Source organism: Schistocerca piceifrons, chromosome 6 (genome assembly GCF_021461385.2).
Source record: "Schistocerca piceifrons isolate TAMUIC-IGC-003096 chromosome 6, iqSchPice1.1, whole genome shotgun sequence".
Lineage (NCBI taxonomy): Eukaryota > Metazoa > Arthropoda > Insecta > Orthoptera > Acrididae > Schistocerca > Schistocerca piceifrons.
In genome coordinates, this window is record NC_060143.1 from 122,567,483 (window position 1) to 122,590,807 (window position 23,325).

At 41.8% G+C, this 23,325-nt stretch overlaps 1 protein-coding gene across 1 annotated transcript in view; it reads right to left on the minus strand.

Annotated features, from left to right (window-relative positions):
- Positions 1 to 10,550, minus strand: part of LOC124803179 — a 97,216-nt gene extending 86,666 nt beyond the window's left edge. Inside the window, exon 1 of the mRNA XM_047264363.1 lies at positions 10,359 to 10,550. Coding sequence (XP_047120319.1) covers positions 10,359 to 10,550 — 192 coding nt within the window. The remainder of the gene's footprint in view (positions 1 to 10,358) is intronic.
- Between the last annotated feature and the right edge of the window lie 12,775 nt (positions 10,551 to 23,325).

Consider the following 23,325-nt stretch of genomic DNA (forward strand, 5'->3'; position numbering starts at 1 on the left):
GGCTTAACTTCAGCATATTTCAGCCATTCGGGAAATATTCCACTGATAAACGACTGGTTACACAGATAGCTTAATATGTTACTTAGCTCAGAATCACATTCTTTAATTAACTTTGTTGATATTTCATCATACCCACTAGATGTCAATCTAATTTTACAGAGCCAAATAAAAATTCAAATTAAATGAAATCACTGGAATGCATATCACATCCGATTATCTGTTAATGGAGGAACCAAAACCTCAGCCCTGGAAAGTGAAATTTACAAATTAGTGTAAATAGTATTAGGTAAGCTCAGCTGCTCATCTTAAAAGGAACAGCAGGAACAGGAGAACTGCAATTAGTGTTTCTCGATTTTGCCAAAACAGCGGGAGGATGCAGTGCTTGGAATCAAATGCACTTCATATTACTATTTAATATTTAAGTAACCTAATATAGATTGTATGGTAATAATGAAATTCCGATCATTCAAGCCGGTTTCTGTTTGCGCTAAGTTTTAATGTGCAGTGTTAGTCGGATAGTATGGGCCATACCAAAGTCGGGTGGTATGGACCATATAACTTATATTTTTGTTTTGCTTTTAGTGCGTAGTGGCCCGCTGGTGGAGGTCGATGGAAGTGGTCGGCGACTGCAATGAAGCAGGCGGTTTCAAATCCTTTGGAAACCGATATGATCGAAAGGACTGCTGCACGTCGTTTTATTGTTCCTAGAACCACACTCCAAAGGAGATTAAAGTCGTTGTAGCGAATCAGCAGACATCTACGACATCCCCGGTGGGATTCTCCAAATGAATCGTTCAAATGGCACTGAGCACTATGGGACTTAACATCGGAGGTCATCAGTCCCCTAGAACTTAGAACTACTTAAACCTAACTAACCTAAGCACATCACATACATCCATGCCCGAGGCAGGATTCGAACCTGCGACCGTAGCAGTCGCGCGGTTCCGGATTGAAGCGCCTAGAACCGCACAGCCACCGGGCCAGCTCCCGAAATGAACATTTGAAGAAATTTAGAAAGAAATATTTGTAGCACACATCAGGGATTTAGATTACAGGTTAATGGGCCTAACTAGGATTGAGTTTATAACGTTGGCTTGAATTTGGCATGAAAATTTAAAATTGCTTCACAGATTTAAGAAAGAAAAGATAATGTTTTCTATCAAAATGTTATGAGGAAGGATCTAGATCTTTCTTACGGAATATCTCAGTCCAGAGGTTCAGTCGACCGCAAGTTGAAAGGTCTTTTAACCTATTTCTTTTTATTATCTAGTACTTTAGATATACATAAACACATTAATTTATTGTGAATCGCAATATAATAGGCGACACTTTTCTTGAAAGCTCGAATTGTAAGCCTTAATAAAGTTTTCCTACCTGGGTGTCATTTTGATTAGGAACCACCGTTCTCCTGTGTGTATAATTACAATGAGAGCATTTCTCAAAATATTCAGACTTCTTAGCACTGTGCAAAAATGTATAAGAATGATCTACGTGAGCGTGATGTGACCACTTTGGCGATATTTATCAACAAATCCGTTCGTTTAACTTTAATGTATTAACGGCCGAGTGTCGCAGTGGAAAAATGGATACATCAATTAGCAACTCACAGAACCGTGAAGCTCATCGAATCGTTTTGATTTACATTAAAATACGTAGATTTCACACTACACAATTTTAGGCAGAAAAGTAATCAGTTTGGTGTGAATAGAAACATAGAATTCACATTTAGCGTTCAGAAGAAAGAGACTTTAGTCCAAGTGTTAAAAATATAGACACGTGACGAAAACAGCAAATACTGCTTACCAGAAGTAGTGGGAAGGCAAGCAACAAACTACGCATTCTGCTGCAGCGTGTGCGACCCACGAGCACGTGACAGTATGTGTGCGATAATAAGACAGTGATGAGACAGAACGATATCTAAACACTCGATGGAAAAATTTATCTGATTCCGTTGAAGTAACTGACCAATCGATTTACTACGTAGCTAATTAGTTCTCCACGACACTTCTCCAGAACAGTGGGCTCTTTTCTGACAAAACGATATCATGTTATCGAATTTCTATATTGATACGGATCTGATATAATTAGAAATATAGTTCCACATTTGCCATGACATGTGAAGTACTCATTATAACAGTCACTTACTTACGAAAAAGAGTTGCTTCTTCGTAGTACTGAAGTATAGGGTGGCGCAGTCAAGGACACTTCGAGAACATTATTCCCCACAAACGACAAGTTTCCCCTCAAAAAGGTCAGTTGAAGTGTGGACGCAGAATAGTTCGTCTATACTTACAGGCGTAGTCCACTTACCGGTGCAGTTACGACCATGCAGAAAACATCAGGTAGTAAATTATGTGACATATTTATGGGAAGACTGTTAGATGCAGATAAATAGCATCTAACACAATGAAGTGAGTAAATATTAATGTACAAAAGATCACAGTATCTGCACTTCTGCCACTAGTACCTTGTAATAAGACTCAGATTGTGCTTCGTACTTTTAAATTATTTCAAGCCAGCTAAGTACAGGGCAGAAATACCAATAAGACGTCTTTGAACATTTTTATATGTCGCCCCGTATAGTCTCCACTTCCACCCCTAGTGTCAGTAGGAATATCTTACCCCCACATCATTTTTGAACATATAATGAGTCGTGTATTTACCAAATCTGGCTGAAACTGCTCCATGCGTTTCTGAGTTAAGCTTTTATGTCAATAGTTTTTCACGCCCAGCTTCGCCCAAAGGGATTGTACTACTTTCACAGCAATTTTATTTCCAGACAACAAGCGATACATGTGTCAGTTTCAACATAAACTGATTCAGGCATGACAGAAATATGGCAAAATGTCACTGTCTTTGCCCTTTGCCCCACTTCCCTAACCGCCCTCCCCCCCTCCCGCCCCTAGTTGTGAAACATCATCAGGGCTATCACCAGTGTACCTATGATCCTGAAAACTGTGGATTCGATACTAACATCGGTTGTTGTCTAACTTTTTTTATGTCCCGGCTTCTCAGCCCCACTAGCGATATTAGGGGTATATTACTGTCACTATATTTTTATAAAAAATGTTCAGCAATTTTATACCAAATTTGTTTGAAATGGCTCTAGCTCTTGCTGAGTTATGCTTCCATAGCGCCCCCTACTCGCCCACACACATGTCCCTGTGGGAGGCAGGTGGTTTTTAGCCCAACAATGATCTTTCCAGGTAGAGAGAAGAGAAGTCGTGTGACTAGGGCCTCCCGTCGGGTAGACCGTTCGCCGGGCGCAAGTCTTTCGATTTGACGCCACATCGGCGACTTGCTCGTCGATGGGGATGAAATGATGATGATAAGGACAACACAACACCCAGTCCCTGAGCGGAGAAAAGCTCCGACCCCGCCGGGAATCAAACCCGGGCCCTTAGGATTGACATTCTGTCGCGCTGACCACTTTTTTTTAATCTCATTTTGTTCGCTTCTGTTCGTTGCGTCTGCTCGGGGCGGACGTCGTAAGACAACCGTTTAAGTTCGTTGATGATCGATTAACTCATTTTTTTATTACAGAGGGCACGTAACCCTCAGACCGAACACGCTGAGCTACCGTGCTGGCACCACTCAGCTATCGGAGGAGGACTTTCCAGGTAGTAAGTGGTATGTGTTCAGTCTGGTTTAAATCGATACAGTGGTTTACAAGGAGATGTGGAACATACGTATTATGTGCTGATACGTGTGTTCCGTATACTGGGCTCTAACGCGTTACTTGAAGAAAGCCGTCTTTTTTTAAATGTAACGCCGGCCGCGGTGGTCACGCGGTTAAGGCGCTCAGTCCGGAACCGCGCGACTGCTACGGTCGCAGGTTCGAATCCTGCCTCGGGCATGGATGTGTGTGATGTCCTTAGGTTAGTTAGGTTTAAGTAGTTCTAAGTTCTAGGGGACTGATGACCACAGATGTTAAGTCCCATAGTGCTCAGAGCCAATTGAACCAATTTTTAAATGTAACAAATATTTAAAAATGATTTTCTTGCGCGAATGTGCGTTCTTTTCTTAAGAAAATGATTCATATTGTCTTTGAAAAATGTAATACAACGAATATGAAGTGTGAACTCAGACCAAAGACATCAGAGAAATCAGCCTGTGGCTGAAACGAACCGGAGGAGTTGTATTTTCAATTGTTCTACAACATAATGTAAGGGAGGAGTAAAGCTCCTCTCAGCAAACTGTACTTTTTTCTTTACGAATGAAATACGCACAACACTGGTGTAATTTTCTATACGAACTTGTTTTTGGCTGCTCCAGAGATGAAAATGTTAATGTTGGAGTTAGGAATAAATGCGATGTAAGATTATTTAACTAAGATGAAATGTGTGATACATTAGTTGCTGAAGATTAGACAAATTACAACAGTTGTACAATGAAGAAAATAACTGAACAGTAAACTGTGGTGACATATTTTAAAGTTGTGGCTGAACAAAATAATAAATATTGTAGAATATTACACCAGTGTTGTGTGTATTTCATTCATAATGTATAAAATATTCTGCTAAGAACCGACGGAATAGTCAATCAGAGTATTCTTTTCTCTTGTCTCTGTCGACTGAGTAGGCGTATTTTATGTAAGTCTCTCTGTAGTAGAATTAGTTTCGATTTATAGTTCAATATGTTAAAAACGGGTTACATTTATGTTCAATTTAAAGGAAAATGTATTACTCGCAATTATTAAGTGGTGCATGATTTATAATTTTTGTAATATTTGTTTCAGAAAAGCCAGCTGGAACTGCGAGCTCAGCACATCATGGTACAGACACGCAACGTGCCGAATGCATTTCGCGTTCAGCCATTGATTTCATTCTGCTATCAGCAAACAGCGTCGCTGATATTATTTGTAGATCATTTAACAGTGACTGGCGATCATTTTGAGCAAGCACAAATTACATATGACCTGACTGTTGTCTCTGAACTGCCAATCTGCTGCTTTCGCTTCTGTCAGGTACAGGCCTCACAGAACTAATGGTAGTACTACATTACTACGGCACGTAAACGCCGAAAACTTCAGGACCCTATTTTATTTCGAAGTTATTGCATTCTTTCAGATGCATATGAAATGCAGTAGGAAGAACGCCCTACTATCAACAATGGCAGTTGCTCCGTTGGTCAGTGAAAAAGAAACTGTAGTCATCTGTTAATTCGATTTTCACAGATTCTGTCATTTTATTCAATTACCGGAGCCAACAACGCGTCGGTTCTTTGGTTTGCTGGGTTCTTCAGTGGGAGCCATCGTGGAGTTATGCTGAGAGTCTGGAGAGGTAGATGGGGGACAGTCGGTGTTCGCCAGCGACACACAGAGGGCAGGGCTGGTTGCCAGTGCTACGTGCCTTTATTTGTATGCATATCAAGGGCTGACCTCCTTTCAAAGATATACTTTGGCTTTCTCGAAGGCTTCCATAGATATCTCTGTTGTCACGGAATCTTCGAGACTGTGTCAGTCATTCTAGCAGACGAATTAAAGCAGAAGCTCTTTGTATGTGCAGCTAATTCATTCACTGCAAATCTGAAAACTATTGCTGTCTTTTCTTTCTCAGAAAGTGACCGCGTACCCACTTCATAGTCATCCGCATAGCTGCATGTAGTAGGAAATGTACTTGAGAAACTTCCTCAACGCTAAATAATGTGCTGGTTGCGTGAAGTGTGTTCTAATTTGTTAGAAAATTTACAACTATTACTGTATTTTCTTCTTTGAAACTGAGAACCTGTCAACTACACACTTGTTATTTATGTAGTGGTAAGCGTTACAAAAAGTACTTAGGTAGAAGCTTACCTACTAGTAAATAAATTTACTGGTTGTGTGAAGTATGTTCTAATATGCGCGGAAAACTACAATTCACCTCCAGAAAAATAAACTTCTTCCTTTGCTATTGAAAGTAACTGAAACAACTAGAAAAAACACCAGCAGAAATATTTCCACACCAGTACCAGACTATATTTCGTCTGCATATGTGCTTGGTTTGGAAACATTCTTGTATGGAAAATAAGTCTCCTAAAATAACTAGCTTGTAAACTTTCTTTTATACATTATAGGCTGCTAATAGTGATAATAAGTCACCTTCTAATTCTTTCTCACATTTTTCAGCAGCCTTTTCTATGTTTTTCGTTCTGACGATGAGTGGTAGTTTTTCTTACTAGATAATCAACGTGTTTGGAATATTCACTCTAAATTTGTTAATTATTGGCAATGACAAGCCACGGAAGAAGCTGTTAGAAACGTGAAGATGAATTATAAAATTTTTACAGACGGCACGACGCGATCCAAAATTGGGACATTTGCGTCTCGACCTCCACTAATGATGTAAACCATTGAGTCTCAGTGGTGATACGTACGTAGTAACTTTGTCCTGTGTCATAGAGCAACTGAAACCTTTCAACGCCGGAAAGTCATTATTTGACATTTAATATTAATAAATTGTACCTTATCGAAAGATGCTCAATATGCTGGTGTTTTTGGAACAGCATTTACTTACAGGGTAAGCTTTACTTTATGGTTAAATGATATGGCGTCTTCTTGGGTAAAATATTCCGGAGATAAAATAGACCCCCATTCGCATCTCCAGGCGGGGACTACTCATGAGGACATCGTTAGCAGGAGAAAGAAAACTGGCGTTCTACGGATCGGAGCGTGGAATGTCAGATCGCATAATTGGGTAGGTAGGTTAGAAAATTTAAAAAGGGAAATGGATAGGCCCTGGGAGGAGACAACATTCCATTAGAACTAGTGCATGCCTTGGGAGAGCGAGACATGACAAAACACTACCATCTAGTGAGCAATATGTATGAGACAGGCGAAATACGCTCAGACTTCAAGAAGAATATAGTAATTCCAATCCCAAAGAAAGCAGGTGTTGACGGGTGTGAAAATAACCGGACTACCTGATTAATAAGTCACGGCTGCAAAATACTAACACGAACTCCTTACAGAAGAATGGAAAAACTGGTAGAAGCCTAGCTCGGTGAAGATCAGTTTGTATTCCACAGAAATGTTGGAACACTTGAGGCAATACTGACCCTACGACTTATCTTAGAAGATACATTAAGGAAAGGCAGACCTGCGTTTCTACCATTTGTAGACATAGAGCAAGCTTTTGGCAATGTTGACTGGAATACTCTCGTTCAAATTCGGAATGTGGCATGGGTAAAATACAGGGAGCGAAATCCTAGTTTCAATTTGTACAAGAACGAGGGGCATGAAAGGGAAGCAGTGATTGGGAAGGGAATGAGACAGGGTTGTAGCCTATACCCGATGTTATTCAATCTTTATATTGAGCAAGCAGGAAAGGAACCAAAGAAAAATTTCGAGTAGGAATTAAAATCCATGGAGAAGAAATAAAAACTTTGAGGTTTGCCAGCGACATTGTAATTCTGTCAGAGACAGCAAAGGACCTGGAAGAGCAGCTGAAAGGAATGAACAGTGTCTTGAAAGGAGGATATAAGATGAACATCAAAAAAAGCAAAACGAGGATAATAGAATGTAGTCAAATTAAATCGGGTGATGCTGAGGGAATCAGATTAGGAAATGACGCTAAAGTAATAAATGAGTTCTGCTATTTGGGGAGCAAAATAACTGATGATGGTCGTGGTAGAGAGGATATAAAATGTAGACTGGCAATGGCAAGGAAAGCATTTCTGAAGAAGAGAAATTTGTTAACAATGAGTATAGATTTAAGCGTCAGGAAGCCTTATCTGAAAGTATTTGTATGGGGTGTAGCCATGTATGCAAGAGAAACGTGGACGATAAATAGTTTAGACAAGAAGAGAATAGAATCTTTAGAAATGTGGTGCTACAGAAGAATGCTGAAGTTTAGATGGGTAGATCACGTAACTAATAAGGAGGTACTGAATAGGATTGGAGAGAAGAGCAATTTGTGGCACAACTTGACTACTAGAAGGGATCTGTTGGTAGGACACATTCTGAGGCATCCAGTGATCACCAATTTAGTGCTGGAGAGAAGCGTGGATGGTAAAAATCGTAGAGGGAGGCCAATTGATGAATACACTAAGCAGATTCAGAAGGATGTAGGTTGCAGTAGTTACTCGGAGATGAAGGAGCTTGCACAGGATAGAGTAGCATGGAGAGCTGCATCAAACTAGTCTCTGGACTGAAGACCACGACAACAACAAGTTGTGAGCGTACAAGCTGTAGGGTGATATTAGAGCGGCAGGTTCCCGCCGCAGAGCACGTGTCTGGCGGTTACTATGGGGCCATGGCGAGCGGCTAGTGTTACGCGGCCTTGGAAAAACCTGAGCCGGAGCTAGGCAGGGGTGCATATGGCCGTGTTTGCGCGTTTGGAGCAATTTATATGCCAGAGAAAATTTGATAAAAATAGAACTAAGAGTGACACGGAGGTGCGAGTTGGCACTCATGGACAGAAAAATATGTAAAACTAAATTAGCTAGACGCGCCACAAAAATATAGAATAATTTAAAAGTTATTGTTGTCTTAAGAATTATAAATTTATGAAATTTCAAAAGCTAATCTCTCGGCAGTGCTTTGGCCGATTAATATAAACAAAATGCCTACGGATGCGGCTAGTAGCAATCACAGCCGATTTTGCAGAATCTGTACTATTTTTTAATTAGAGGTCGTAGTATGGGATTCGACGTAGAGAAACTGTTTTTGGTAATACCTAAATTTAAAGAGACGAAACTAGCGGCAGCATTCTAAAGTTTAAAGAGGTAGATGAATAATTAAGTATGTATTTTTATTTATTTATGCCAAGTATCAAAAATACAGGAAAAGCAATATCACGCCACAAGAACATTATTTGTGAAAGAACGGTGGCAGATACAGAAAATTGAACCTTAAATTGTTATTGTCTGGAAATTTTCCGTATTTTTCAATGTATCATATGCGTTTTGAGTTTAGTTTTAGAATATTCGTAATTTTGTGTCAAACATTGTTTTGAGTTAGGCATTCGCTTCGGAATTCGATAGGGCGACCATCTTTGAGGTCAGTTGGGTTTGAGCGACGCTAAGAAACAGACGTGTCGCCCATCTGTGGGGTAGCAGTGGGTTGGTAGCCACGTTCGGGGACAAGTATGTATGTAGCGACGTTCGAAAACGCTCAAGATGAGCGCAACATAGGGGTTTAGAACAGCAGAAAAGAGTGTATTTTGTGAATTGTGAACAGACTGCCGAGTGCCGTGATTGCGACATATGAATTTTATAGTGAAGTGTTGTGGCATCAGTTATTAACGGCCGCCCTTACGCAAGAGCCCCTCAGTCCGTATTTTATGTGTTAAGTGAAAAATAAAGTACTTGCTCAGATTATAAATCAACGCGACTGACTTAATATTTTAAATTTCACCGCAGTACCTGCCTGCATTGTTTTGTTATATTTTATTTCAGCTTAAAAACTGAGTTTAAGACGAGTGTGAGGTGACACCCTATGACGGAATACGTAGCCAAACATTGAGACCAGCCACATCTCTGGGCCACTCAATTAAACTAAGTGCAACAAATATATTGGGTGGTCAAAAAGTCAGTATAAATTTGAAAACTGAATAAATCACGGAATAATGTAGATAGAGAGGTACAAATTGACACACATGCTTGGAATGGCATGGGGTTTTATTAGAACCAAAAAAAATATACAAAAGTTCAAAAATGTCCGACATATGGCGCTTCATCTGATCAGAATAGCAATTATTAGCATAACAAAGTAAGACAAAGCAAAGATGATGTTCGTTACAGGAAATGCTCAATATGTCCACCATCATTCCTCAACAATAGCTGTAGTCGAGGAATAATGTTGTGAACAGCACTGTAAAGCATGTCCGTAGTTACGGTGAGGCATTGGCGTCGGATGTTGTCTTTCAGCATCCATACAGATGTCGGTCGATCACGATACACTTGCAACTTCAGGTAACCCCAAAGCCAATAATCGCACGGACTGAGGTCTGGGGACCTGGGAGGCCAAGCATGACGAAAGTGGCGGCTGAGCACACGATCATCACCAAACGACGCGCGCAAGAGATCTTTCACGCAACTAGCAATATGGGGTGGTTCTAATAAAACCCCATGCCATTCCAAGCATGTGTGTCAATTTTTACCTCTCTATCTACATTATTCCGTGGTTTATTAAGTTTTCAAATTTATGCTGACTTTTTGATCACCCGGTATATTTTTTCGTCCCACACCACGTGGGGGTTCGAGCCAAACTATTCAATTTTCTACGGGTAGTGCCCAGCACTGTCGAAAAGTTATAAGTTGGTTATAATATAAAACGCACCAAATACGAGCTTGACGAAATCCAATATGGCCTCACCCAGGTGCTTCAGCCAAAGTATATCTTTGAAATAAGCACAGCCGCACTACCTCTCGTAACTTACACGTAAATAAAGACACACGCTGGCAGTATGGCGGCAGTTGGGCTTGGCGGAGCAGCGCGGGCAGAGGGTGAGCCCGCACTGCAGTGGGGACTTTGGAGCGGCCAGTTGCTGACGGAACGCTGCGGCTCGTGTGGCAGACCTGGCTGTCGTCGGGGCACGGCCTGCAGTACTGGGCCCGTGCGAGCTGCTCATCCTCAGTGCTGAGCCACCTTATTTGAACGTTACTCGTTTCTAAGCTGTTCTTCGGTTCTCGCCATAAGTGGTTACCGTTAGAGTTCCCCTACCGGTCGAATGCTGTGTTTTCCAACACCACGCCTGCATAGTAGTTATCTGATGTGGCTTGGTTGTGCCAGCGTTCTCAGTCCCCTCCAGTGTGTCACGTTCTAGGTAGCTTCTTGTTTCCTAATTATTAGTTGGAAATAGTAATTCTGGAGCTTCTCCACCTGCACTGAAGACGATCTGGAAGTTTTTGGGTCCACCTTTTGAAGGTGGCTCATTGTAACGCTGCTGTTGTGAACTTTGTTTATTGAAAAGTTTTCACTCCCCTTTAAAGGTGGCGCTTCAGTCTGGAACCGCGCGATCGCTACGGTCACAGGTTCGAATCCTACCTCGGGCATGGATGTGTGTGATGTCCTTAGGTTAGTTAGGTTTAAGTAGTTCTAAGTTCTGGGGGACTGCTGACCTCAGCTGTTAAGCCCCATAGTGCTCAGAGTCATTTGAACCATTTGAACCTTTAAAGGTGGTTCAGTGGAGCCTTACTAGTGTCAGACACTTGTTTAAAGATTGAGAGGTTTAATTTCCTCTTGAAAGGAGAGTTCACTGTATCTCTTAATTGTGAATATTTCCTTAAAAGTTTGAAAAGTTTTTTAATTCGTCTTTAAAGGCGCCTCCGGACTGAATGACCTCTACACACCCTTATAAGTGTCTTAGAGTAAATTTAAGCAAGGATGGACATCTGCTTAAAATTTTGAAAAGGTTTGTGTGTGATTATCATGTCATACACTTTTCTTAACACTGTTGAGCAAATAGTTGAAGAACATCAGAATCATGTCCCACGAAAAATTGAGTCTCGTAACATTGGTATTGCAAAAGTATCACACACTACCATCTGTTGTTGAATCTTTAGTAAATATATGGATCTTGTCTGCATGGGTACTTCCAGGTATCTGAATTTTCTCAGTTTTATTGCACTAAAAATTTATAGTATTCTTAGGTTTCAAGTCAAGTAATGTTTCGTTTTAATGAAAGTCTATTTAAACATTTGTTCTGAGTCCCCATTTTAATGACTCAGATTGCTTAGCTTCTCTGTAAAACCATATTGTGAATAGTTGTTCTATGCATGTTAACAGTGTATAGCATACAAAGTGTCTTAGCAAATAAAAAAAAAGAGATTTATCCTGTATCCTCAACTTCGGTTCAGTAGTTCCATTCCAGCAGCCCACGCCCTGCTTACCTAACATATCATTTTTATAATACATTAGACTTTTCCCCGCGGTTTCGCCCACGTATGTTGTATCACATATACTCCACACATCTCACCCTCTCAATTTCTCTGTCTTGTGCTCCCACTTCTCTCTATTCATTTTCCCAGCTCCCTCTTCCTCTCTATCTCCTCCTGTGCTCTCTTTCTGTGCATGTTCTCCTCCTCTCTTTCTCTCTCTCTCTCTCTCCATTTTAACCCCCCCCCCCCCCCACACCCCACACACACACACACACACATGCACTATGTGATAAAAAGTATATGGACACCCCCCAAAACAAACGTTTTTCATATTAGGTGCACTGTGCTGCCACTTACTGCCAGGTACTCCATATCGGCGACCTCAGCAGTCATTAGACATCGTGAGAGAGCAGAATGGGGTGCTCTGTGGAACTCACGGACTTTGAACGTGGTCAGGTGACTGGGTGCCACTTGTGTCATATGTCTGTACGCGAGATTTCCACACTCTTAAACATTCCTAGGTCCACTGTTTCTGATGTGATAGTGAAGAGGAAACGTGAAGGGACACGAACAGCACAAAAGCGTACAAGCTGACCTCGTCTGTTGACTGACAGACACCTCCAGCAGGTGAAGAGGGTCGTAATGTGTAATGGGCAGACATCTATCTAGATCATCACACAGGAATTCCAAACTGCATTAGGATCCACTCCAAGTGCTAAGACACTTAGGCGGGAGGTGAGAAAACTTGGATTTCATGGTCGAGCGGCTGCTCATAAGCCACACATCACGCCGGTAAATGCCAAACGACGCCTCGCTTCTTGGAAGGAGCGTAAACATTGGACGACTGAACAGTGGAAAAACGTTGTGTAGAGTGCTGAATCACGGTACACAATGTGGCGATCCGATGTCATGGTGTGCTTATGGCGAATGCCCGGTGAACGTCATCTACTAGGCTGTGTAGTGCCAACAGTAAAAATCGGAGGCAGTGGTGTTATGGTATGGTCGCGGTTTTCATGGAGGGAGCTTGCACCCCTTGTTGTTTTGCATGGCACTATCACTGCACAGGCCTACACTGATGTTTTAAGTACCTTCTTGCTTCCCACTGTTGAAGTGCAATTCGGGGATGGCGATTGAATCTTCCAACACGATCGATATCTGTTCATAATGCACGGCCTGTGGCGGAGTGGTTACACGACAAAAACATCCCTGTAATGGACTGACCTGCACAGAGTCCAGACCTGAATCCTATAGAACACATTTGGGATGTTTTGGAACGCCGACTTCCTGCGTGGCCTCACCGACCAACATTGATATCTCTTCTCAGTGCAGCCCTCCGTGAAGAATGAGCTGCCATTCCCCAAGAAACCTTCCAGCACCTGACTGAACGTATGCCTGTGAGAGTGGATGCTGTCATCAAGCTGTCATCAAAAAAATGTTCAAATGTGTGTGATATCCTATGGGACTTAACTGCTGAGGTCATCAGTTCCTAAGCTTACACGCTACTTAACCTAAATAATCCTAAGGACAAACACACGCACCCATGCCCGAGGGAGGACTTGAACCTCTGCTGAGCTGTCATCACTTAGTGTACACACTCAATACCCACACACAAATGTATTTATATAAATGTATACACAGAATGGTTATAATTAAACTGATGTTGTTCTGAGTGCAGCAATGCGCACTGCTTGTGTCTCAGGAAGCTGAAACATTGAAGGTATGGTCGTTAATCAGTGCGATAGTGGACTACGCTGGAAAAAATAATAGTTCCTTTTTTTGCCACCAGATGAAAAAATGGCATTTTAAGCAGTGAGAATGTGAAATGTTTCCTTTTGACTTCCGTATGTTGTGAGTCGATTGGCGATGCATGTTGATTTATTTTGTGAAGTGACTGTTGGTTAAAGGGTTAAGAGGGTTAATGTTTTATGTGCAAAACGCAATGGCTATTGAAAAAAGTTGTTTTATCATAAAGACAGCAATATCAGCATTGTATTGCGGCAACATCGCCGGTAGAAACAGCTGTGAAGAGATCCCATGTCAATCAATGGACTAAGGAATATAATCAAGAAAATTAAAGAAACAGGTGAATTAGGTGGTGATTCATGGAGAAGGGAGCATCTCGTTCCCATGGCAGTTGTTGATGAAGTTGCTGAAACTATAGCCAACTATTCAGTATATGCCTCAAGTTCTGCAGCCAGTGCTCAAGCTGTGTCACAGGAATTGTCTCTCCTCTGGTCAACGGCTCAAAAGATTTTGTGGCGCATTTTACACTGATATCCCTATAAGATTCAGAGTATGCACCAAATGAAGCCCCTAAGAGAGGCTACAAGCCGTGATGTTGCCCTTCGGTTTTTGTACACATGGAAATGGAGGGCATGTGGCCAGGGAATATTCTTTGGACGGACGAGGCACGTTTTACTCTTCATATAGCTGTGACTGCAAGGAACTGTCGCATATGGCGTTCTGCTCTGACACATGTTGTCCAGACATATCCATTTCATTCAGTTATGTGACTGCGTGATGTGGTTTCACTATCTCCTTCATTCTCGGCCTGTTTTTCTTGGAGGAGATGATATCTCGTGGATGTATTAGGTATACAGTGACATCTGCGTGTTATAATGATCTCCTTTGCAACACGTGATTCCGGCTTTACAAGAATGTAACTTGTCCACACCACTATTTTCATGCAAGATGGAATGACACCACATATCGTTTACCAGATGAAAGACTTGCTTGAGGAAGCATTCGATAATGACCGCATCATCTATAGGCATTTCCAAGATATAAGATCTTCTGGATTCCCCAGCCTGAATCCATGTGACTTGTAATTGAGGGGATATCTGAAAGATTGTGTCTATCAGGAATGTATCCAGATTATCTCTGATCTGAAGGTCAGCATAAGATGCATATCACTATGATTACACTAGATATGCAGCGAGCAACTGTCGACTGCCGGCCGGAGTGGCCGTGCGGTTCTAGGCGCTGAAGTCTGGAACCGAGCGACCGCTACGGTCGCAGGTTCGAATCCTGCCTCGAGCATGAATGTGTGTACTGTCCTTAGGTTAGTTAGGTTTAATTAGTTCTAAGTTCTAGGCGACTGATGACCTCAGAAGTTAAGTAGCATAGTACTCAGAGCCATTTGAATCATTTTGAACTGTCGACCATGTCGTGTTATGAATGCAGCATGTTGCTAATCAAGAGACTGTGTTGAACACAAACATGCCAGAACCATCATCATCGTGTGTTTGCCCGTTCTTCCCCTTTCGCTGCACTGACACCACATTCTGACTGCTTATAGCGCCATATTTACACTACTTGGCAGAAAATGCAACTATTATTTTTGTCAGCATACTCCACAAGCGCAGCAATTAATGAGCATACCTGCAGTGTATGCAGCCTGCACTGCAGCGCTCAGTAGCCCATCAGTTTAATTAGAAACACCCAGTATGTATATATATTCCCATCATAAACTGGACTGGACAGAAACTGGTTTCCCACACAAGCAGAGTAACATTATGGACAGGCACAACACTGGGAGAAAATGAAGGCAGAAAGATCAGGGTTTAACGTCCCATCGATGACGAGGTCATCATTGATGGAGCACAAGCTCGGATTGGGGAAAGATATTGGCCATGCTCTTTCAGATGAACGATCCTGATATTCACATTCAGTGATTTAGGGAAATGACGTAAAACTTAACCCAGCATGGCCAATTGGGGATCTCAACCGCCATCCTCTCGAATACGAGTTGAGCGTCTTGTCAGTGCTCCATTTCTTTCGATACCAGATTTGCGATTGTGATGTCCTTGTATGAGGAACAACATTTATGGCCTGGCATAGGAAGCTCCACACCTTCGTTCATGTTTGGAGGAGTGCTGTAATGTCCAGAACTGAGGTGATACAACTATATGTGCGACGGTTTTGAACAGCTGTTGATCCAGACTGTGCTCCAGTGGTTGGATTTTGTAGGGTAACGATATCCACCAGAGTTTCGTTTGGCTCATTATAGGTGATATGTTACTGTCCACTAAATGTATTTAACCTATCGAAATTGTTTTTAAAGTTGGAAGGGAAGGCACGTCACACTACAGTATGGAGAAAATAGAAGTTAAAAGTATTTTATTTGCGCCCAGTGTCTGACATGCATGTACCTTACAATTCAGTCGTCAACAGTTAGTAATAAATGCCATTAACAGTATTACTTTTTTTATCGGGTTATCAACATGTAATGGGTTCAATCAAGAACTGTGAACATCATCAAAACAAGCAGTAACAATAGTTAACATAGGAACATCCTCCTGGCAAAACAAAACAGCGACCACATACCAATGAGAGTTGAGTAGGTTGACGTTGATCTCCGTAGTCCCAGTGGGCGTGATTCTGGCACATCGCCGCAATTAATATTCCACAATTGAAGTTCCGGAATAACACCAAACTAGAATTCTTCTTCCCGTACCTGACAAGCCCCAGATGCGGGGAGAATCCAGGAAGACACTACCCAAAAAGTTGTCATAATATTGACGATATCTCGAATGGCTCATTAAAGCAGTACGACGATCCTGGAGAAACGCCCAGAATTCAAAGCTACCACTTCGGTCATCCATACACGCCACTCTTTTTCGAATTGCTTTCGGATAGCTGTCAATCGTCACGAATGACTGTTCATCCAGAATTACAAGTGTTAATTTCATGTCGAAAACACGAATGAAAATTCCAGCACTGATACAAATACTGACTCCTGCAGTGCCCCATAACAGCTGCATCGGTCTTAAGTGAAACTGATTTATCAGCTCAAAGTCCCATAAAAGAAAACTTAAGAAGTAAAATAAAATTACTGCAAGGAATAAAACGATATTTACAAAACAAAGTAGCTTCACAGGTTGTACAAACTTACGCTATAATTTTTTTACTAAATATTTGGCACAGCTTGTTTAATTAGAGTGTTTTTTCGTAAAAGTTTTCCTTTGGTTGGTTAGATTACCTCTGTGTCGCAAGAACGTCCATTGCGATCCACAGCAGTAAAAGTCCGCAGCTCGTGGTCTAGTGGCTAGCGTTGCTACCTCTGGATCACGGGGTCCCGGGTTCGATTCCCAGCCGGGTTGGGGTTTTCTCTAGCCAGGGACTGGGTGTTTGTGTTGTCCTCATCGTATCATCATCCTCATCATTCGTGACAGTGGCTAGATTACACTGTGAAACAAATTGGACTGTGAAAAAATTGGGACTTGGTTCAAAATGGTTCAAATGGCTGTGAGCACTATGGGACTTAACTTCTCAGGTCATCAGTACCCTAGAACTTAGAACTACTTAAACCTAACTAACCTAAGGACATCACACACATCCATACCCGAGGCAGGATTCGAACCTGCGACCGGAGCGGTCGCGCGGTTCCAGACTGTAGCGCCTAAATCCGCTCGGCCACCCCGGCCGGCTTGGGACTTGATACGGGCGCTGATGACCCTGCAGTTGAGCGCCCCACAAACCAAACATCATCACCATCGCAGCAGTAAACAGCTAACGTTTCGCATTTACTCGGTTTAAATATGGCATCGGGCACAATGCTTGACTTGATACAAGTCAAGGGAGCCGCCTTCTGCTTCCCTTTCTGAATGCTGTGATGGCGATGTGTGTGTGTGTGCCAGTTGGGTTTATGGGGTCAACGCAGTATGATGAGTCGAGGAGCAGAGGACACGAGTCCGTGACCTCACGATGAATGAAGTTGCCCATGTTGGTGTATCGATGCGGATAACAAACTTGTTCATAACACTGTACACACACACTAAATCTTAGGCAAGCAATCACATCTCGACTAGCCTTCTCAACCAGCCGATTATTAATCTGTAATTCATACTTAAGTATTTGACAGAGGGTTCGTAGAACCACTTTCAAATAATTTCTTGACCATTCTACTCTCGAATAGCACTTGCCAGAATTGAAAGTCTCAGACTTGACGTACGAGCTCTAATTTCTCTCATTTTATTACAATGAAGATTTCTCCTTATGTAGGTGTCTGTGAAAAATAAAAATATATTTTTGCATTTGGAGCAGAAAGTTGATGACTGAAATTTGGTGAAAAGATCTCACTGCAACAAAAGACGCCGTTGTTTCATTGACTGCGACACCGAGTTGCGTATCATACCTGTGACACTATCTCCCCAAATTCAAAATAATACGGCCGGCCAGGGTGGCCGAGCTGTTCTAGGCGCTACAGTCTGGAGCCGCGCGACCGCTACGGTCGCAGGTTCGAATCCTGCCTCGAGCATGGATGTGTGTGATGTCCTTAGGTTGGTTAGGTTTAAGTAGTTTTAAGTTCTAGGGGACTGATGATCTCAAAAGTTAAGTCCCATAGTGCTCAGAGCCATTTTTTTTTTTTCAAAATAAAACAAAACAAGCTGCCCTTCTTTGAACTTTTCAGTATCCTCCGTCAATCCTATCTGGGAAGGATCGCAGACAGCGCACCAATAGTCAATAAGAGGATGAATAATCGTAATGTAAGCAGTGTTTTTAGTAGATATGTTTCTCCTCTAAGTGTTCTGCCAAAAAAGTCTTTGATTTGGCTTTCCCCCGACATTTTCTATGTGATGGTTCCAATTTAATTTGCTCGTAAATGTAATCTAGAGGTTTTTTAAGGTACACATGCTGAGCTGTGGGGCGATGAGTGTGACTCACTGCTCCAAGATGACCAGCTTCGACAATCTTATGCTGCCATCATCTGATCTGATCGGAAAACAAAGATAATAAGGGAGGTGGTGGGAGACTACAGTTCATATGACAGATACCTTAAATATACATTATTCCACGCACCTTCTGGAACCTGTTATAAAATTGTCACGTTATACGAAGTATGAAAGGCACGCTCTATGTGTACATGGCTTGATAAGTGTCCAGTCGATAAGATACACACAGTTGGTAAAGCGCATACAAATGATAAAAAATCACACGGCTAAAATCACCGTACCGTCCATACAAGCTGGTGACGAATACGATTCTCAAAAACCTGCCACACAACACCACGCTGCTGGCGGAGTGTTGACGTAGAGGCGGCACCTGCTACCAAGTTATCTGTCTCGCCGCTGGATGGTACATTTCGTACATGCTAAATGACCACATACGATGGTTACCAGTAATGAATAGCGGTGCAGCAGAGAGCAATATGTTGTTGTTGTTGTGGTCTTCAGTCCTGAGACTGGTTTGATGCAGCTCTCCATGCTACCCTATCCTGTGCAAGCTTCTTCATCTCCCAGTACTTACTGCAACCCACATCCTTCTGAATCTGCTTACTGTATTCATCTCTTGGTCTCCCTCTACGATTTTTACCCTCCACACTGCACTCCAATGCTAAAGTTGTAATCCCTTGATGCCTCAGAACATGTCCTACTAACCGGTCCCTTCTTTTTGTCAAGTTGTGCCACATACTCCTCTTCTCCCCAATTCCATTCAATACTTTATCATTCGTTATGTGATCTACCCATCTAATCTTCAGCATTCTTCTGTAGCACCACATTTAGAAAGCTTCTATTCTCTTCTTGTCCAAAACTATTTATCGTCCATGTTTCACTTCCATACATGTCTACACTCCATACAAATACTTACAGAAACGACTTCCTGACACTTAAATCTATACTCGATGTTAACAAACTTCTCTTCTTCAGAAACGCTTTCCTTGACATTGCCAGTCTACATTTTATATCCTCTCTACTTCGACCATCATCAGTTATTTTGCTCCCCAAACAGCAAAACTCCTTTACTACTTTAAGTGACTCATTTCCTAATCTAGTTCCCTCAGCATCACCCGACTTAATTCGACCACATTCCATTATCCTCGTTTTGCTTTTGTTGATATTCATCTTATATTCTCCGTTGAAGACACTGTCCATTCCGTTCAACTGCTCTTCCAAGTCCTTTACTGTCTCTGACAGAATTACAATGTCATAGGCGAACCTCAAAGCTTTTATTTCTTCTCCATGGATTTTAATTCCTACTCCGAATTTTTCTTTTGTTTCCTTTACTGATTGCTCAATATACAGATTGAATAACATCTGGGATAGGCTACAACCCTGTCTCACTCCCTTCCCAACCACTGCTTCCCTTTCATGCCCCTCGACTCTTATAACTGCCATCTAGTTTCTGTACAAATTGTAAATAGCCTTTCGCTCCCTGTATTTTACCCCTGCCACCTTCAGAATTTGAAAGAGAGCATTCCAGTCAACATTGTCAAAAGCTTTCTCTAAGTCTACAAATGCTAGAAACGTAGGTTTGCCTTTTCTTAATCTTTCTTCTAAGATAAGTCGTAAGGTCAGTATTGCCTCACGTGTTCCAACATTTCTACGGAATCCAAACTGATCTTCCCCGAGGTCGGCTTCTACCTTTTTTTCCATTCGTCTGTAAGGAATTCGCGTTAGTATTTTGCAGCTGTGACCTATTAAACTGATAGTTCGGCAATTTTCACATCTGTCAACACCTGCTTTCTTTGGGATTGGAATTATTATATTCTTCTTGAAGTCTGAGGGTATTTCGCCCTGTCTCATACATCTTGCTCACCAGATGGTAGAGTTTTGTCAGGACTGGCTCTCCCAAGGCCGTCATTAGTTCTAATGGAATGTTGTCTACTCCCGGGGCCTTGTTTCGACTCAGGTCTTTCAGTGCTCTGTCAAACTCTTCACGCAGTATCATATCTCCCATTTCATCTTTATCTACATCCTCTTCCATTTCCATAATATTGTCCTCAAGTACATCGCACTTCTATAGACCCTCTATATATTCCTTCCACCTTTCTGCTTTCCCTTCTTTGCTTAGAACTGGGTTTCCATCTGAGCTCTTGATATTCATACAAGTGGTTCTCTTTTCTCCAAAGGTCTCTTTAATTTTCCTGTAGGCAGTACCTATCTTACCCCTAGTGAGATAAGCCTCTACATCCTTACATTTGTCCTCTAGCTATCCCTGCTTAGCCATTTTGCACTTCCTGTCGATATCATTTTTGAGACGTCTGTATTCCTTTTTGCCAGCTTCATTTACTGCGTTTTTATATTTTCTCCTTTCATCAATTAAGTTCAATATTTCTTCTGTTACCCAAGGAGCTCTACTAGCCCTCGTCTTTTTACCTACTTGATCCTCTGCTGCCTTCACTACTTTATCCCTCAGAGCTACCCATTCTTCTTCTACTGTACTTCTTTCCCCCATTTCTGTCAATTGTTCCCTTATGCTCTCCCTGAAACTCTCTACAACCTCTGGTTCTTTCAGTTTATCCAGGTCCCATCTCCTTAAATTTCCACCTTTTTGCAGTTTCTTCAGTTTTAAACTACAGTTCATAACCAATATAAAACCTGGTTCCTAAATCTCTGTCTTACCATTATATAATCTATCTGATACCTACTAGTATCTCCAGGATTCTTCCATGTATACAACCTTCTTTCATGATTCTTGAACCAAGTGTTAGCTATGATTAAGTTATGCTCTGTGCAAAACTCTACCATGCGGCTTCCTCTTTCATTTCTTACCCTCAATCCATATTCACCTACTATGTTTCCTTCTCTCCCTTTTCCTACTCTCGAATTCCAGTCACCCATGACTATTAAATTTTCATCTCCCTTCACTAACTGAATATAACAATTAGGAATGCCACGAGGTCATACATATACCCTGAAGAGCCAAAGAAACTGATACACCTATGTAATATCGTGTAGGGCCCCCGCGAGCACGCAGAAGTGACGCAACACGACATGGCATTGACGCGACTATGTCTGAAGTAGTGCTGGAGTGAATAGACACCATGAATCCTACAGGGCTCTCCATAAATCTGTAAGTGTCCGAGGGGGGCGGAGATCTCTTCTGAACAGCACGTTGGAAGGCTTGCCAGGTATGCTCAATAGTGTTCATATCTGGGGAGTTTGGTGGCCAGTAGAAGTGTTTAAACTCAGAAGAGTGTTCCTGGAGCCACTCTGTCACAATTCTGGACATGTGGGATGTCGCATTGTCCTGCTGAAATTGCTCAGGTTCGTCGGAATGCACTATGGACGTGAATGGATGCAGGTGATCAGACAGGATGCTTACGTACGTGTCGCCTGTCGGAGTCGTACCTAGAAGTTTCAAGGGTCCCATATCACTCCAACTGCACAGCGTCATTACAGAGCCTCCACCAGCTTGAACAGTTCCCTGCGGACATGCAGGGTCCACGGATTTATAAGGTTGTCTCCGTACCCAAACACCTCCATCCGCTCGATGCAATTTGAAACCAGACTCGTCCGACAAGCCGACATGTTTCGAGTCATCAACAGTCCAATGTCGGTGTTGAGTGGCCCAGCGAGACGTAAAGCTTTGCGTCATGCAGTTATCAAGGGTACACGAGTGGGCCTTCAGCTCCAAAAGCCAATAGCGATGATGTTTCGTTGGATGGTTCGCACGCTGACACTTGTTTATGGCACAGCGTTGAAATCTGCAGCAATTTGCGGAAGGGTTGCACTTCTGACACGTTGAACGTTTCTCCCTTGGTCCCTTTCTTGCCGGATATTTTTCCGTCCGCAACGATGCCACAGATTTGATGTTTTACCGGATTCCTGATATTTACGGCACTCTTTTGAAATGGTCTTTCGGAAAAATCCCTAATTCATCGCTACCTCGGAGATGCTGTGTACCATCGGTCGTGTGCCGACTATAACACCACGTTCAAACTCACTTAACTCTTGATAACCTGCCAGTGTCGCAGCAGTAACCAGTCTAACAACTGCGCCAAACACTTCTTGTCTTATATAGGCGTTGCCTACAGCAGCGCCGTATTCTGTCTGTTTACATATCTCTGTATCTGATCACGCAGTTTCTTTGGTCCTTCAGCGTACGTTGCCATGGGCCTGTGCCTTCTAGGTCTGGCCGATTTAGCATTCACACTCGCACCAATGCAGTTTTCTTCCTTTTACGTCATACTGCTTTGTAAATAAAAGGCATTGGTTTTTTAAGTTGTTTATTATTACTGTTATTTTTACATTGTCAAGAAGCACACAGCATGTAGTTACTACACGCTTCGTATGGGCCTCCCGCCCTCTAACCTATCCCGCGATTACATAATCGAACTCCCAAGTACCAAATAGCTTCAAACGTCTGATTACTTTGGAAATGAGTTATTGTGATAAATATTTGACGTTAAGGTTGTAAATAATATATATATATATATATATATATATATATATATATATATTATTTCGGTTTTTTTATGTCATTTTTGTTGAACTGAATTGAGATGGATGGAAATATTTTTAAAAAATCAGTGAATATATTTAAACCATGATAAGGTAGCATCAGACATATACTTTGAGGTTTTCGTCGCCGTAAGAAGGAGGTTCGTGGGCCACGTTATTTCTGAGCTAAAATGAGATAAATACTGAAAATACAGTTTACATATAATGTTGAAATTTTAGGATCATAGATTAAACAAATAATGAAATCACAATAATGTTAATCATAACTATAATTACTGAAGTGCACTATGCTACTTACATTGGGAATACAATATTAATCACTAGTGATATGTTGATTATC